The sequence below is a fragment of the Pecten maximus genome, chromosome 4 (genome assembly GCF_902652985.1).
Source record: "Pecten maximus chromosome 4, xPecMax1.1, whole genome shotgun sequence".
Taxonomy (NCBI): Eukaryota; Metazoa; Mollusca; class Bivalvia; order Pectinida; family Pectinidae; genus Pecten; species Pecten maximus.
Genome location: NC_047018.1, coordinates 13,426,489 through 13,446,026, shown reverse-complemented (window position 1 = coordinate 13,446,026; position 19,538 = coordinate 13,426,489). Strand labels below are relative to the sequence as shown.

The window sequence follows — 19,538 nt, the reverse complement described above, 5'->3', positions numbered from 1 at the left end:
ATGCTACCAGGCAAATATGAGCGATATCTCTTGCTTAGTTTCAGAGAAGAAGTTGTTAATATCAATTCAGCCAAATTGACCCCTCTTGGCCCCGCCCCTCAGGCCCCCGGGGGGTCAGCTTCAACATTTGTACAATTTTGAATGCCCACCCAATAGTGATGCTACCAGGCAAATATGAGCAATATCCATTGCTTGGTTTCAGAGAAGAAGTCGCTAATATCAATATAGCCCAATTGACCACATTTGGCTCCGCCCCTCAGGCCCCGGGGGGGTCAGCTCCATCATTTGTACAATTTTTAATCCCCACCCCATAGTGATGCTACCAGGCAAATATGAGCGATATCCATTGCTTGGTTTCAGAGAAGAAGTCGTTTATATTAAGAGAGCCAAATTGACCCCTTTTGGCCCCGCCCCTCAGACCCCTTGGAGGTCAGCCCCACCATTTGTACAATTTTGAATCCCCACTCCATAGGGATGCTTCAAGGTAAATATGAGTGATATCCATTGCTTAGTTTCAGAGCAGAAGTCGTTTATATCAATTCTGTAAAACTGACCCCTTTTGGCCCCGCCCCTCAGACCCCAGGGGGTCAGCCCCGTCATTTGTACAATTTCAAATTTCTACCCCAAGGTGATGCTACCAGTAAAATATGAGAGATATCCATTGTTTGGTTCCAGAGAAGAAGTCAATTATATGAATATAGCCCGATTTACCACATTTGGCCCCGCCCCTCAGGCCCCTTGGGGGTCAGTCCCATCATTTGTACAAATTTAAATCCCAACCCCATAGTGATGCTACCAGGCAAATATGAGTGACAGGCATTGCTCGGTTTCAGAGAAGAAGTCGTTTATATCAATATAGCCAAATTGACCACATTTGGCCCCGCCCCTCAGGCCCCTGGGGGGTCAGCCCCATCATTTGTACAATTTTGAATCCCCACCCCATAGTGATGCTACCAGGCAAATATGAGTGATAGCCATTGCTTGGTTTCAGAAAAGAAGTCGTTTATATCAATAGCGCAAAAATGACCCCTTTTGGCCCCGCCCCAGAGGCCCCCAGGGGGTCAGCCCCATCATTTGTACAATTCTGAGTCCCCTACCCATAGGGATGCTTCTGACCAAATTTGGTCAAATTCTGATGTGTGGTTATGAAGAAGAAGTCAATTGTTGACGGACGGACGGACGACGGACGACGGACGACGGACGCAACGGTATGGCATAAGCTCACCTTGGTCCTTCGGACCAGGTGAGCTAACAATGTACAAAGTCAACAATATACAAACAATGTACAAAGTCAACACTATACAAACAATGTACAAAGTCAACACTATACAATCAATGTACAAAGTCAACATTATACAAACAATGTACAAAGTCAACAATATACAAACAATGTACAAAGTCAACACTATACAAACAATGTACAAAGTCAACACTATACAAACAATGTACAAAGTCAACACTATACAAACAATGTACAAAGTCAACACTATACAAACAATGTACAAAGTCAACAATATACAAACAATGTACAAAGTCAACAATATACAAACAATGTACAAAGTCAACACTATACAAACAATGTACAAAGTCAACACTATACAAACAATGTACAAAGTCAACAATATACAAACAATGTACAAAGTCAACACTATACAAACAATGTACAAAGTCAACAATATACAAACAATGTACAAAGTCAACACTATACAAACAATGTACAAAGTCAACACTATACAAACAATGTACAAAGTCAACACTATACAAACAATGTACAAAGTCAACAATATACAAACAATGTACAAAGTCAACACTATACAAACAATGTACAAAGTCAACAATATACAAACAATGTACAAAGTCAACAATATACAAACAATGTACAAAGTCAACACTATACAAACAATGTACAAAGTCAACACTATACAAACAATGTACAAAGTCAACAATATACAAACAATGTACAAAGTCAACAATATACAAACAATGTAAAAAGTCAACAATATACAAACATTGTACATGGTCAACACTATACAAACAATTTACAAAGTCAACACTATACAAACAATGTACATGGTCAACAATGTACAAAGTCAACACTATACAAACAATGTACAAAGTCAACAATATACAAACAATGTACAAAGTCAACACTATACAAACAATGTACAAAGGCAACACTATACAAACATTGTACATGGTCAACACTATACAAACAATGTACAAAGTCAACACTATACAAACAATGTACAAAGTCAACACTATACAAACAATGTACAAAGTCAACATTATACACACAATGTACAAAGTCAACAATATACAAACAATGTACAAAGTCAACAATATACAAACAATGTACAAAGTCAACATTATACACACAATGTACAAAGTCAACATTATACAAACAATGTATAAAGTCAACACTGTACAAACGATGTACAAAGTCAACACTGTACAAACAATGTACAAAGTCAACACTATACAAACGATGTACAAAGTCAACACTATACAAACGATGTACAAAGTCAACACTATACAAACAATGTACAAAGTCAACACTGTACAAACGATGTACAAAGTCAACACTATACAAACAATGTACAAAGTCAACACTATACAAACAATGTACAAAGTCAACATTATACACACAATGTACAAAGTCAACAATATACAAACAATGTACAAAGTCAACAATATACAAACAATGTACAAAGTCAACATTATACACACAATGTACAAAGTCAACAATATACAAACAATGTACAAAGTCAACACTATACAAACAATGTACAAAGTCAACACTATACAAACAATGTACAAAGTCAACACTATACAAACATTGTACATGGTCAACACTATACAAACAATGTACAAAGTCAACACTATACAAACAATGTACAAAGTCAACAATATACAAACAATGTACAAAGTCAACACTATACAAACAATGTACAAAGTCAACAATATATAAACAATGTACAAAGTCAACAATATACAAACAATGTACATGGTCAACAATATACAAACGATGCATACATTCAACATTGTTCAAGCAGTGTTCATAGTCAACAATGTACAATTATTGTACATAGTTAATGCTGAACAAACAATGTACAAACAATGTACAAACATTGTACATGGTCAACACTGTACAGGTTAAATAAAATGACTGAGCTATTGTTTCCTTACCCAGTAGAAGAATGCTCATCCACACTACTAGGGTGAGGAGTGTTGCTTTGGGAAGATTTGGCCTCGGCAGCAAACTGATACACAATAAGAAGGCAGTCGCGACAGAGCTGGACAATACGGCGACAGCAGTTTAGTTCAGCCTCACAGATGTTCTCTGAACTTTTACTGAAAATGGCCTCCCAGCTAGTGGCATTGCTGAATAACAAAATGTAAACATGTTATAGTGTCTAACACTAAAATTAAAACATACTGTTTTGTACAAATTAAAATAAAATATATGGCTGTGAAAGAAACTGACTTACTTTCATTTGCTATCAGGTGCCCTATTTACTTCTTATTGTAAATCTTAAAAATGCTGATCTTAAAATTGTACTTTTTGTTGGAAAAATGAAGGTCAAGGCTGTCAATCACCTCACACATGAAGGAAACAGTGACAGATTACATGTAGTGTAATATGTTACCTGGATGAAGAGAAGCAGTTCCACAGCCCCTGGCCATGACTCCACAGTAAGCGGTTAAACACCCTGTTGAAGATGCGATACACCTTGAGGCTATCCACATCACTGACACGCCATGTACGCAGGAGCACCGCCCGCACATTAGAACGCACAATATCAATCACCTGGAATACATAACTTAGTATAAAACTTATCTAGTCCACAAAATATTTATTTCGGTAAATTGAACAGACTAAAACAAGGCAATGACTTGGTTTATTTGTTTAACATCCAATATCAACAGCAAGGGTCATTTAAGGACGTGCCAGGTTTTAGACTGGTGCAGGAAAGCCGTAGTACTCGGAGAATGATTACTATCCACTCAGGTAGAGGAATTACTATCTACTCAGGTAGAGTGATTACTGTCCACTCAGGTAGAGTGATTACTGTCCACTCAGGTAGAGTGATTACTGTCCACTCAGGTAGAGTAATTACTGTCCACTCAGGTAGAGTGATTACTGTCCACTCAGGTAGAGTGATTACTGTCCACTCGGGTAGAGTAATTACTATCTACTCAGGTAGAGTAATTACTATCTACTCAGGTAGAGTGATTACTGTCCACTCAGGTAGAGTGATTACTATCTACTCAGGTAGAGTAATTACTATCCACTCAGGTAGAGTGATTACTATCCTCTCAGGTAGAGTGATTACTGTCCACTCAGGTAGAGTGATTACTATCTACTCAGGTAGAGTAATTACTATCCACTCAGGTAGAGTGATTACTATCCTCTCAGGTAGAGTGATTACTGTCCACTCAGGTAGAGTGATTACTATCCTCTCAGGTAGAGTGATTACTGTCCACTCAGGTAGAGTGATTACTGTCCACTCAGGTAGAGTGATTACTATCCTCTCAGGTAGAGTGATTACTATCCACTCAGGTAGAGTAATTACTATCCTCTCAGGTAGAGTGATTAGTATCCACTCAGGTAGAGTAATTACTATCCACTCAGGTAGAGTGACTACTATCCACTCAGGTAGAGTGACTACTATCCACTCAGGTAGAGTGACTACTATCCTCTCAGGTAGAGTGACTACTATCCTCTCAGGTAGAGTAATTACTATCCTCTCAGGTAGAGTGATTACTATCCACTCAGGTAGAGTGATTACTATCCACTCAGGTAGAGTAATTACTGTCCACTCAGGTAGAGTGATTACTATCCACTCAGGTAGAGTGATTACTGTCCACTCAGGTAGAGTGATTACTGTCCACTCAGGTAGAGTGATTACTATCCACTCAGGTAGAGTGATTACTATCCACTCAGGTAGAGTGATTACTATCCACTCAGGTAGAGTGATTACTATTCACTTAGAAAACAAGTGTTCCTTTCTTTAACAAGAGATCCCAGAGATATTTTGGCACCCATCATTGATTGACCTTGATTTGATCTTTGTAAAACTGATCTTTTTTTTTTACTTTTCTCTTCTTCCTCTTGATCATTTGATTGGAGAAAGATACATAAAGAATTTTCTGAGAAATGGCATTAACAACTTCAACTGTCAATATTCAAAATGGCCCCCTGTTGGCCATCTTGTTTCTAATCAGTCTGAAAATGGTACATGCATATAGCCATGGGCTAAGGGGAACCTAAACGTGAAATTTGGGAAAGATCCATGAAGGAATTTCTGAGAAATGACAGACCAATTTGAATAGCCTACTATCATAGATGGTGGGCTTAAATATTACTTAATTTAATTATTTAAAATAAATATTCCTAACTTAATGACATACATGTATCATTTACTTGTGATGAAAATAAACCTAAACTAAGGACATTATTTTCACATTTATTTTCTGTTCTTTTACATTAAAGATCAATTCAAATAATAGACATGAAATAAACCTTAAAGAATTAAAGTAGCATGCCTAACCTTTCTGCGTTTGATGGAGTCTAGTTTCACCAGCCAGTAGGATGCTATCCTTGGTTTGTGGAATTTCCAATTCTCGTGCAACTATAATACAAACCAAAGATACACTTAACAACATGTGATGTCATGATTAAACATTACACAGTTAAATTATGTTAAAATCTAAATATGTCAGAATAAAACAATCCTTCCAAATTCTACTAAATCATCTGGACTTCTCTCGGGAAATGTTTACAGCTTTGATGGATACAAATCAGGACAAACCAAAACAACTGAGTCAGATCAGGGATGTCAGTCAGATCAGGACAAACCAAAACAACTGAGGTAGATCAGGGACGTCGGTCAGATCAGGACAAACCAAAACAACTGAGGTAGATCAGGGATGTCAGTCAGGTCAGGCAAACCAAAACAACTGAGTCAGATCAGGGACGTCGGTCAGATCAGGACAAACCAAAACAACTGAGTCAGATCAGGGATGTCAGTCAGGTCAGGCAAACCAAAACAACTGAGGTAGATCAGTGACATCAGTCAGGTCAGGCAAACCAAAACAACTGAGTCAGATCAGGGATGTCAGTCAGATCAGGACAAACCAAAACAACTGAGTCAGATCAGGGATGTCAGTCAGGTCAGGCAAACCAAAACAACTGAGGTAGATCAGTGACATCAGTCAGGTCAGGCAAACCAAAACAACTGAGTCAGATCAGGGATGTCAGTCAGATCAGGACAAACCAAAACAACTGAGGTAGATCAGGGACGTCAGATCAGGACAAACCAAAACAACTGAGGTAGATCAGGGACGTCAGATCAGGACAAACCAAAACAACTGAGGTAGATCAGGGACGTCAGATCAGGACAAACCAAAACAACTGAGGTAGATCAGGGACGTCGGTCAGATCAGGACAAACCAAAACAACTGAGGTAGATCAGGGACGTCGGTCAGATAAGAGACGTCGGTCAGATAAGGGACGTCGGTCAGATCAGGACAAACCAAACAACTGAGGTAGATCAGGGACGTCAGTCAGATCCGGAACGTCGGTCAGATCAGGACAAACCAAACAACTGAGGTAGATCAGGGACGTCGGTCAGATAAGAGACGTCGGTCAGATCAGGACAAACCAAAACAACTGAGGTAGATCAAAGTCTTGGAAGATGTACATTATTGTAGGTTACATAGTATGAAACGGAACATGTAAACATGTAGGTCACAGTAACCTTGTATGTATCTGTGAACAACTCTCCATGTTTATAAACATATTATCATGACTATTAAGTTAAAAACACATTCAAAGTAAAGTCAGTGAGTCAGTCATAGTGACCTACAATAGGGTACAGGGCTATGAGTGCTGTGGATTGGTATAATAAGGCTAAACTCCCGGGCATGGCATGGATAACCACATGTTCTCTTCAATCAATCATGAAGAGAAGGTTGATTAACTACACAAAAGAATTTTTTCTTGACAATAATGTATATATATATATAACCGTTAAAGTTGTGCATATATTTTATTGTATAAATGAATCAAACATGATTTTGTATTAAAGATTCCAAGACAGAATAGGCTAGCAGTAAAAAACAGATGAACAACTTCAATAATCAACACACAAATTTTTGCTTAAATTTCATATTACAATGTATATTATGTATTTACTTATGAAATGTCATCACTACCTTATGGGGCAATGTAAAAATAAATAAATTTTGATTCCAAACTGTACCTTATCCAGAATATATTCTGCCTCCTGGTCAGACTTGCCAGGGAACTTGATTCTCATCTCGTTGAGAGCGACTAGTGTCTTTCTAGTTAACTCGTCCTCCCGTTCCTTCACCACACTCAGTAGGAAGTTGTCGTCCTGCTTTACAGTAAAACCTCAAACTCAATACTAATTCAATTTAGAGATTCTATATATATAACTAAAGTATTTTACAGTTTACCAAGTCGAATAAAACTTGACCTAGCTAGGTTTTGGTGGAATATGTGAGTCATTTTAATAAAGGAATGGGCTGTTTATTACAAATTATGCTGTATGCATTCAACACGCAGGTAATAAAGAGAGACAACATGGATATAGAAACAATTCTGGATAAGCATTCTACATACAGTCAACAGTTTCCAGCTCTATTGTTCAAGATATCATATTTTCATTTACAATGTTTGAGTTGGACGAGATCTTCAATTAACAGTGGTAGAGCTAACATAGATTGATGCATTGTATTGAACTATAATTAGAACAAATATGTTGATTTACGTTACACTGCTTCTTTCCCAGCTTCAAACTTATCAGATGTCCTAACAGTGGGACAACCCTAATATATAAATATCAGTCCTTATGATGTCCTAACAGGACAACCCTAATATATAAATATCAGTCCTTATGATGGCCTGACAGGACAACCCTAATATTAGCCCTGATGATGACCTGACAGGACAACCCTATATATATATTAGCCCTGAAGTTGGTCTGACAGGACAACCCTATATATATATAACTATTAGCCCTGATGATGGCCTGACAGGACAACCCTATATATATATAACTATTAGCCCTGATGATGGCCTGACAGGACAACCCTTTATATATATTAATCCTGCAACTGGCATCCACATTTTTTTTGGAATATTGTCACATGTACCACATATATTTTTGCTGTATTAGACAATGACGGAAATTACAACTGTGTTTTAGAATTCTAGCACATGTGTCGATTCAACTGACTTATAGTCAGTTGAAAAAACATTTAAAAGGCGAAAATAATTGGAACATTGTTAAACCGCTTCACTTAAAAATGCTTATTTTTTATGACAGTTGCATGATAAATAGAATACAAGGTAATTAAGTGTCTTGAAATATAAGCTTTATTTTGGCAAGGTAAAATAGACCTTATACATGTAGAGATAACCATCCTATTGGCCGAGTATATTAAGTACTAAACCTACCACTGTGGATCGCTGTAGCGGTGTATGCTTCCCATTGCCTGTACGGGACAGTGACCTTGACCTTTGGTTAGCTGCTGACATATTGCTGGTTGGCCTTGACCTAACACCCGAATTTGGTCTAGAATTGAAAGTACTTGATGTACCATCGTTACTCAATCTGCTGTCTGGTCGGCCAGAAGAGCCAGGGCGTCTACCAGGATGATAGCCCTGACGCGCCATGGAGGGTGAGCCAGAGGCCGACATACTCTCTGTCTCCTCATCCTCCATCTCCTCATCCTCATCCTCATCATTTTCGAGGGGTGATGGGACACTCACAGGCATGCTAAGTAATGGCTGCAATGCATATTAAAAAGTAAAAATAAACAATATCTCATTTCAAATCTCATACATCTACCACAAATCAACATCTCATACCTAAAGTCCTTCAATATCTCATACATCTATATATAACACAATCAACATCTCATACCTAAAGTCCTTAATATCTTATACATCTCACACAAATCAACATCTCATACCTAAAGACCTTCAATATCTCATACATCTATACCACAAATCAACATCTCATACCTAAAGTCCTTCAATATCTCATACATCTAACACAAATCAATATCTCATACATCTCACACAAATCAACATCTCATACCTAAAGTCCTTCAATATCTCATACATCTATACCACAAATCAACATCTCATACCTAAAGACCTTCAATATCTCATACATCAATACCACAAATCAACATCTCCTACCTAAAGACCTTCAATATCTCATAAATCTACCACAAATCAACATCTCAAAATTAAAGTCCTTCAATATCTCATAAATCTATAACACAAATCAACATCTCATACCTAAAGACCTTCAATATCTCATACATCTATAACACAAATCAACATCTCATACCTAAATTCCTTCAATATCTCATACATCTATACCACAAATCAACATCTCATACCTAAATTCCTTCAATATCTCATAAATCTACCACAAATCAACATCTCATACCTAAATTCCTTCAATATCTCATACATCTATACCACAAATCAACATCTCATACCTAAAGACCTTCAATATCTCATACATCTATAACACAAATCAACATCTCATACCTAAAGTCCTTCAATATCTCATACATCTCACACAAATCAACATCTCATACCTAAATACCTTCAATATCTCATACATCTCACACAAATCAACATCTCATACCTAAAGACCTTCAATATCTCATACATCTACCACAAATCAACATCTCGTACCTAAAGTCCTTCAATATCTCATACATCTATACCACAAATCAACATCTCATACCTAAATTCCTTCAATATCTCATACATCTACCACAAATCAACATCTCAAAATTAAAGTCCTTCAATATCTCATACATCTATACCACAAATCAACATCTCATACCTAAAGACCTTCAATATCTCATAAATCTACCACAAATCAACATCTCAAAATTAAAGTCCTTCAATATCTCATACATCTATATCACAAATCAACATCTCATACCTAAAGTCCTTCAATATCTCATAAATCTACCACAAATCAACATCTTATACCAAAAGTCCTTCAATATCTCATAAATCTACCACAAATCAACATCTCATACCTAAAGTCCTTCAATATCTCATAAATCTACCACAAATCAACATCTCATACCTAAAGTCCTTCAATATCTCATACATCTATAACACAGATCAACATCTCATACCTAAAGACCTTCAATATCTCATAAATCTATACCACAAATCAACATCTCATACCTAAAGTCCTTCAATATCTCATAAATCTACCACAAATCAACATCTCATACCTAAAGTCCTTCAATATCTCATAAATCTACCACAAATCAACATCTCATACCTAAAGTCCTTCAATATCTCATAAATCTACCACAAATCAACATCTCATACCTAAAGTCCTTCAATATCTCATACATCTATAACACAAATCATCATCTCATACCTAAAGTCCTTCAATACCTCTTACATCAATAACAAAAATCAAAATCTCATAGCTCAAAAGTCCTTCAATAGTTAAGAACTACAAATTGAATTTTATTTTAATGCAGAAGGCCACATATTAGAATGTGAAATGTCAGAACTTTCAATTAATCATCCAAACTCATGCCTGCAATTGGCGGAGCAAGCTTAGCTGTTAATCGTAATGTATTGGAATATCTGCATGATCAAATAAATTATGTGTCCCTTGAGCAGCTTGGAAACGTGCCACTCAACATTTATCATTATGGAAAAAGGTCTATAACGATTAATAAGTTTTCTATTCCCATTTGTTCTTTTTTTTGTTATAAAATGATGATAATGATTATGAATGATCAAAGCTATTCCTGAAGGTGTTAAAATGCCTGGCTAACAGGTGTTTTCTGTGAGGATATACATCTGATCAATGACTGAAATCACAGAGCATGCATGTAATGATGGTGTCCCTCATTAAAGCTGGCAATCTAACAAAAACATCTCATCATTGAAATATTATACATAATTAAGATTCAAGATGGCCAAAGATGAATTATAATATTGCTTAACGTGACGTTTTACCTAGATATAAAAATAAGTATATACATATATATAAAAGTGTTGTGAGATAAGGAAAATTAATTAATACATGTAGCTAAATGGTGTCAGCTCACAAAGGCCCTTTACCTTGACGTTCACAGGACGTAGAAACAGGTTATAATACTAATATACATCTGATTAGAAGTACAAGTGTAATAATTAGAAATAGGTATATGAAAATGAAAAAGTGGTTATTGTCAAAAATACACTACATGTACATGTATTATCAATACATTTCAGTCATACTTAAAAAAAAAGGTATATATCCACTCAATGATTAATTCATAAAAGTTAAGAAATTCTATTGTTAATTAAGGACAAGTTATGTACAGGATATATATAAGAGCCAAATATTATTCTATAAAATGCATTTTTGGTCCAACTAGATTGTAAAACAAATTGAAAAATTGAATGAGTAATTATAATTGACATAGTAGTCAATTGTCATAGTGAAAATCATATTTTAATTCAACTGATGATATCAGCTAATGCAATTTCTACAGAAATTTTGACACCCTGTGTTTGTATTTTGTTCTAACTATACAAGGGGTCCAGAGGGCCTGTATCACATGGATAGTAAAGGACAATTCTGGCAGTTTTTGTTTCAGTTTTGATGTTGACCTGATATGTTTGTGTTTATAAAGATAGGAGATACAATGTAGTTTAATGATTCAGTGAACATTGATGGATGATATTATCACAATCTGTTAACAATTGTATCAGGAATCCAGGGCCCAGTTGTTCAAAAAGTGATTACCAGGGTAGGCTAATTAAGTTTAACAACAATTTTGAAATCCTGATAAAATCATTTTGGTGAAGCTAACAGTTGACAAAATTTTATAAAAGGCTGCAAAACCCTTAATTCTCTTCAACTGCCTATTGGAAAGTACACACACATTTATTTGGAAGTAAAGGTTAAGATAATCACCATTTATCAGTTACCTACTTATGCATGGAGATGAGCTTCATTATATAAGTGTGAAAGTGATTCAGTTAAAAGTTTGGAGAGAAATGCATCACACCAAGATAATATCTTAACTACAATGTATATCCAAGTCAAATAACCATTCAACGATTGTTTAACATATTTAATGTAAAATTCAAGATCTTCAGATATCTAAAAAAATTGCCGATTTCTAGAAAATCTTGACAAAGTATTACGTTAATTTCTGTACAATGTTGTGTTCCTTCTCTATGTTAATATACAACAGTCATTTATCAGTATTTACAGAAAATGTTATCATTCTAGTACTATTATAACTAATATGTATGTGACCTCTTGTTACGTAAAACGTGTCAGATTGATTGTATATACAATGTATATGTAAAATCTTGAAACCACGAACCATCCTAGGTAGCTGTAAAAAATATCAGGCCCCCCGAGTGTCTAACAAATTATGAGCCGAATCCTATCAGATTTAATATATTTGACCCTGTGACCTTGAGAATAGGACAAGGCCATTTATATAGGGTAATTTATAGCCCTCCATTCAGGTACCTAATGGCCAAATATATTGGTAATCTCTATCATTCCCAACCCACTGAGTGTTAATTGAATGAGAATGAAACTTTATATTGCCCAGTACATATAGTGGCAAACCTGATTAAAATACAGATCATCATTATTCACTATGTTATGAAGATCTGAAGCTGGCCATAACAGGTTATATTTAGATGAACTTTCAACCAACCAATCAAAATGTGTGTGGCCAAATTCTACCAGAATCTCTTTCTCCTCAGCATCTATTACAGTTGGTAGTAATTAAGTCCATTATGTCCGAGTGTCCCAAACTGACTTTACCGACCACAGCTACGCCTCCTCACGCCTAAAAGGGCGTATTAATTGGACACTTAGGTATGCATATAGTTTGTTGATTTTCCTTTGTCTTTAACAAAAACAACACAGAAAGGACAATTTATCAACGTTCATTATAATTTACATCACTTCATCTTTTTCTACCATTTTCCATGCACTACTGATCATGAACAGACCAAAGAGAGACAATTTTGATTGTTTGGTTGTTTGTTAACAAACATTTGGTCACCTAAACATGAACCCTAAATACTGGCCACCTCCAGGTCTTCATACATGAAGATGATTTGTATTTTAATCAGGTTGACTTTGTGACATGCATTCTATAGAAAATATGACTACAAAAACATAAAGAAGTTGACGCTGAGAAACCAAACATCTGATTATTAAGAATAATATAAAATCAAAAATTAATACTGCCAAGGAAATAAATCACAAATCAATACTGCGCAGAAAAACAATATAAGTAGCTGCTAGAATCACAATGCACAGGAAGACAGAATTTCACTAAATGAGCGAGCGAACACATATTGTACACCTTATTATAATGTGTTATCTCTGCTGTCTGACTTTTTATTTTGACTGCCTTAAAATTCTGGGTAAAAACTGTTAATTTGATTCAGATAAATAAACAATGAAACAGTAAGATCTATGATCTGGTGTTAGTTTGGCTGTGATCCTGTAGCGTTCTGATGATGTTTGTGATCTATGATCTGGTGTTAGTGTGGCTGTGATCTTGGGCCGTTCTGATAATGTTTGTGATCTATGATCTGGTGTTAGTGTGGCTGTGATCCTGGGCCGTTCTGATCATGCTTGTGATCTATGATCTGGCGTTAGTGTGGCTGTGATCCTGGGCTGTTCTGATAATGTTTGTGATCCAAGATCTGGTGTTAGTGTGGCTGTGATCCTGGAGCGTTGTGATCATGTTTGTGATCTATGATCTGGCGTTAGTGTGGCTGTGATCCTGGGCCATTCTGATAATGTTTGTGATCTATGATCTGGCGTTAGAGTGGCTGTGATCCTGGGCCATTCTGATAATGTTTGTGATCTATGATCTGGTGTTAGAGTGGCTGTGATCCTGGGCCGTTCTGATAATGTTTGTGATCCAATATCTGGCGTTAGTGTGGCTGTGATCCTGGGCCATTCTCATGATGTTTGTGATCTAAGATCTAGCGTTAATGTGGCTGTGATCCTGGGCCGTTCTGATAATGTTTGTGATCTATGATCTGGCGTTAGAGTGGCTGTGATCCTGGGCCGTTCTGATGATGTTTGTGATCTATGATCTGATGTTAATTTCATACTTGTTGTGATCACAAAATGTTGTATTTTCAAATATGATATTTTAACTTAAAAAACATCCTTCTAAAATATTAACTTTATTAGAATTATGCCTCACATAATTACATATCTCTTTGTTCTTCTTGGCTGAGGTTTAGGCTATTGGATATAAGGGTTAAAATTGTACACCAATAAGTCAAGGAGTACTCTAGTTAAGAGACTAGAATTTCTTTGATAAACATGTTATTTTGATAAAATTATAAAAGGACACAATAAAATATGGGACATGAAATTCTTAAAATGCAAGGAAATGAAAATTATAAATCTTTTTAAAATGATTGACCCCAATATGTTTTTGCTCGCTGAAGTGTGAGACTCGCTAGCTCTGCCCATGCAGTGATGTTAGTGTTGTTTATATGGTATATGGACATGCTCCACTGTCAGGGTTACCTTGCCGTGATTATAATGAAACCTTCCTGTTGTGTTATAAAGAGGCTGTAAGAAAGTACAATAATCAGACTACTCTCGCGGCATACAAAGTCATGTTCTCAAGTTAACTAGAGTTACGGTGATACTGCCAAATCTATCAACAACACCCAACCTTAATTGTCATATAAACTTTAATGTTTTTCTTTTGTCCACTTATAATTAAACCAAAAAGATAATGCTTTTGAGTTGGGTTAATTTTTTTCGATATGAGAAAATATACATCTTAAAAAAATTGTCAATAAATCTTTGTCCTAAACTATCACATAATTATCTCACCAGGACATAATTGGTAACTAACTATAAAATATTTCTTAAAAGGCAAAACATTACAGAGGTCTATTGATAAGATTTTAAACAATCTAGTAGCGTTCTCTGAGCTGATGTACATGTAAGATACCTTTAATAGATAAAAGTAGGAATACTGATATCTTTGTACGTTGGGTATGATTTACTCTTAGTAAAGTTAGTCATCTCTGATCAGGGTGACTGAGTTAAGTTGTTGACTATATCACAATCTTGACATAGATTCTGATCTCATATTTGTTAAAAAAAATTCTTAAGAATGAACTCTACTGGATATACATTTCAGGGGGTGCTATATTAGTTAATACTAATATTTGATATAGACAAACACATAATTTACATGGACTAAATATGCTACACTATCTACTGAACTAATTGTATAGAGTAGTAGAGGAGGTGCTTCACTAACATACAGTTATAGTCTGTGTGATTAAGTTCTATACAATATGATTTCCATGTCAGAAGAGTTAGATTTGTATGAAAATATTACATAGTGTTTTTAGCTACAAACATAATCTGAATGGTACAAAGACACCAATAAGTTAAAACATTCTATTAGTTCAGATTATGAAACATTTCTTTTCTCAACATGCATGAAATGGAGAATGAAATTTGATCTGAACCTAGAGTAAATATGAAAATGATCCCAAGGAAGTTTGATGAGAGGTCAAAGTTCAACCCAAGGATTTATGGATTTGTGTTGTAAATCACTATTAAAATGTCCTGTTAAGTCATAAGGTTTTATTTATTTACTAATTGGTGATTTAAGTAATAATTAAAGATTTGTTGATTTATTTGTGATATTAAAATTATCAACATATCAATAAGACTATCACATCTATAAGAAACAGTGTATACATAAAAGGGAGGTAACTCTGGCACCGCAGACAGAACCTGCCAGGGAATTAGTACCTTCGGGCCTCTAGGTTTGCCTGTGCCACCTGTATAATATTTCCCTTCTTTTTCATCTGCTTCACATTCTGCCAACATATCCATGACATCAACCTCCTGGAAAAGTCACACAATCAAGATCAAAAATATTTATTGGAAAGACATATTATTATGTTTTATGTATCATTAAGCACACATTCATCTGCAGATCTTCATAGTAACACTTTAATAGCCTAAACAAAGGGCATAGAAACTTTAAAAAGACCATTTATCATATAATGCTATTGAAATATAATTTGTTTTCAGACGTCAACTGAAACATAATTATCAAAGGTACTTTACTGGCCATATTGCAAATGAGATTATTTTTCAAATCAATGATCTTTCAATGGCTAGCTGAACATTAAAACCACAATGAAATACTATATATTAAAATAACATTGAAATTTCATTGACTTTTGTTTAAACATTACGTTTTCTCCTCAACGGATCAGTGATGAGTCTTTGTGGCAGAGACACCAATATCAACAAGTTAACCTACCTTCAATTTATTGTTATAAACTCTCTGGATTTCTTTTTGCATAGCTGGTGCTTTGCCCGACATGAAAATTCCAAATGTTGAGGATAGCAACTGGACATAGCGTTCATGCCTGATTTTGTCATCCGGAGGGAAGATTCGTCGGAATCGGCCACGATTTCTGTTCTCATAGTCCTCTCTAGCTGATACCTTCCTTATTCTAGCCAGTGTCTCTTTCTGAGAAGTAACACACAAAATTTCCTCACAAAATATACATGTTATAATAGAATGGTCTCTTTGATTAGATCACTAATAATGTTTTAAAGATTCAAACTTTTCTCCATTCGTACACCAGTCAGTAATTAGGTTGTACATTACTGTTATAAAGTGGGATTCATCTTAACTAAAACATAAAGCAGTAATATATCATTCCCCTACTTACAAGCTCCTCTTTCCGTTTCTCTATGCTCTGTCGCTTCTTTTCATATTCTGTTATATCAGGTCCATCGGTCCGTTTATTTTGTCGGAAAAGCCTCTTTCTGGCCTCTGCTTTTTGGGCAGCCATGTTTCTGCTCTTGTCACTTATTCTAAATGAGAAATCATTATAATCAGACCAAAAACCCATCAGTGGTTTGGGCAAAGATTATTCAGTGAGAAACTAATATCAAACTATGTCAAAACAAGAGGCCCAGAGGGCCTGTATCACTTACCGGAATATTACAGTGAATATGGGGATCAAATACTACACATTCCTACATTTCAATTATTGGTCCCTGTCCCCAAAACGCTTGGGCACCAGACCCACTGTTTATACAAAATTGATGTTCCTACTCCTACATCTACTTATGGGTAGATAGTCCGGACAGTTAATCAAAGATAAAATAATATCATACAATGTCTCTCAGTAAAACATCTACTCATATATAGGTAGATAGTCTGGACGGTTAATCAGTGATAAACTAATATTATTCTTGTTTTTCAGGTCATCCTCACAACAGTCAGGGTGACAGGTGTGTGTGAGATGTCAATATAATTATACCTGTGCAAGTTATAAAGTAAGAATATTTGTTTGCTCTTTTACATAATCATCTACAAATCGGAGATATAAAAAAGCAAACAAGAGGTAAACTTACGTTACATATCAGTACAGAATTAATGTGATACCTTCCTTCAGTAATTTGTTCCTGTGACATCACCTATCACAGTCTTCTTAATTAACTATCAATTACAATACCTATACATCACCTATCACAGTCTTCTTACTTAATATCAATTACAATACCTATACATCACCTATTACAGTCTTCTTACTTAATATCAATTATAATACCGACATGTATACATCACCTATCACAGTATTCTTACTTCATATCAATTACAATACCTATACATCATCTATCACAGTATTCTTACTTAATATCAATTACAATACCTATACATCATCTATCACAGTATTCTTACTTAATATCAATTACAATACCTATACAACACCTATTACAGTATTCTTACTTAATATCAATTATAATACCGACATGTATACATCACCTATCACAGTATTCTTACTTAATATAAATTATAATACCTACATGTATACATCACCTATCACAGTATTCTTAATTAATATCAATTATAATACCTATCACTTACCTGATATGACCTGTAAATTACTTACTTTATACCTATTACTTACTTAATGTTGAGCAATCTGATTGTGTCCTCTATCAAGGCTGACTTTATGTCGTAGTCTACTCTCTCATCTGTCCCAAAGCTAGGCGAACGATTTACCTGTTAAAGCAGGAAAAATTGTTTAAGTATCTTTCCTGTTAATACAATCTCCAGGTAGCAATACTGATAAAAAATATCAGTAAGTTTAACAAATCCCCTAAAATCCATGTGAAAATCAGAAACAGAGGCTGAAATGACCCCATTTTGGTATATGACACACAGCTTCATCTTAATGTGCTTGAACAATGGAAAGTATATCTACACTAAAATTGGTAGAGAAACATATAATTCAGTACCTGAGGTCATAAGGTAAAATAGAGCTTGTCATTTTCCCATTTTAGTACAAAACTCGGTGCTTTCTTATAATCAGGATCTCCATGAATGCATGACTCGCAGACTCATGGTAAAACACCAGAAACCATTTTTTTGGCACTTGACATCAACTTGTCAAAGGTTAGGGTTAAAGTCTAACTGTAAGGGGGTCTTTATAAGTATCAATGGTAAATGTGGTAGAGTCATCTTCTTATTACTTATATCAGGTGATATTACCTCTAGTAGCCATGGGCGGAGCTTCCTGTCAATTAACACATCAAATCCTAGCACCTCAAAACAAACGCTGTCACTTCCTGGTGCAGCTCCGGGTCGACACATCCGGTAAGCATGCAACAAGTGTGGCTCTGACACAATCAGTGTCTTCACGATCATATCACCAATGTTTTGCCACAGAAGTCCATCGTTGATGTCATTTTGTCTCAAATATTCACGGAAGAATTGAACTGAACGTTTACTTCCTGAGCTAAGAGACTCTCCTTTCTCATAGAACTCATTATGCTTGTTCACAGAATAGTTTGTTAAATGCATGAATGAATGGTTCTGAAATAAATAAAAACATAAACATCAAATGTTTTTAATTGTAGAAAATAAAAAATGAAGGCCAAGGTAAGACAGGACTTAGTTTGAATGATTTCAAGTATAGATGTCCTTACATAGTAATTCTTTATTAAAACCTTACAAAATAAACACTTTATTATGATATCAATGAAAAAAAACAGTTATTCCAATAATTAAAACCTGAACCCAACAAAATTGTATCTGTATTTGGTTAAGATCTCTGGGCTTATTGATGTAAGAGGCCCAATGGGCCTGTATCACTCACTTGCGACAAATATGAATCTTTAATGCTGATCTAGATTATTTATATGTTTGTGGATGCTGAGCTGATTACCAACTACATTGACTTCATTAGATTATAAGGGAGGCTAGGTTATTCATCTCAACAAATTATGTAGTCCTTCATCCAAGGAGGATACTTGCCTAATATTATGGCCCTTAATATATATAAGCTCTCTTGCTTATAAACATAACCTTGAAAGTATGTCAACTAGGTCATTCATTTTAACAACCCAGAATGATCCCTATAACATCGAAAAAACGTTAAAGGTCACTGGTTTGTA

At 35.3% G+C, this 19,538-nt stretch overlaps 1 protein-coding gene across 5 annotated transcripts in view; it reads right to left on the bottom strand.

The window, feature by feature from the left end:
* The window catches only part of LOC117325288 (tubulin polyglutamylase TTLL7-like), a 59,209-nt gene that overhangs the window by 3,914 nt on the left and 35,757 nt on the right, over window positions 1-19,538 (bottom strand). For 2 of the 5 annotated variants that reach the window (XR_004532232.1, XM_033881402.1), the window contains exons 8-18: window positions 18,634-18,957; window positions 18,050-18,144; window positions 16,802-16,946; window positions 16,384-16,596; window positions 15,864-15,959; window positions 14,610-14,654; window positions 8,486-8,818; window positions 7,266-7,403; window positions 5,553-5,633; window positions 3,648-3,808; window positions 3,187-3,381 (exon numbers count right to left, since the gene is read on the bottom strand). Coding sequence is in view for 4 of the 5 variants with exons in the window: in XM_033881402.1 (XP_033737293.1) it covers window positions 3,187-3,381; window positions 3,648-3,808; window positions 5,553-5,633; window positions 7,266-7,403; window positions 8,486-8,818; window positions 14,610-14,654; window positions 15,864-15,959; window positions 16,384-16,596; window positions 16,802-16,946; window positions 18,050-18,144; window positions 18,634-18,957 (1,826 nt within the window). In the remaining variant the exon portion in view is untranslated. The remainder of the gene's footprint in view (window positions 1-3,186; window positions 3,382-3,647; window positions 3,809-5,552; window positions 5,634-7,265; window positions 7,404-8,485; window positions 8,819-14,609; window positions 14,655-15,863; window positions 15,960-16,383; window positions 16,597-16,801; window positions 16,947-18,049; window positions 18,145-18,633; window positions 18,958-19,538) is intronic. The other 3 variants (XM_033881404.1, XM_033881405.1, XM_033881406.1) reach the window with 3 other exon arrangements.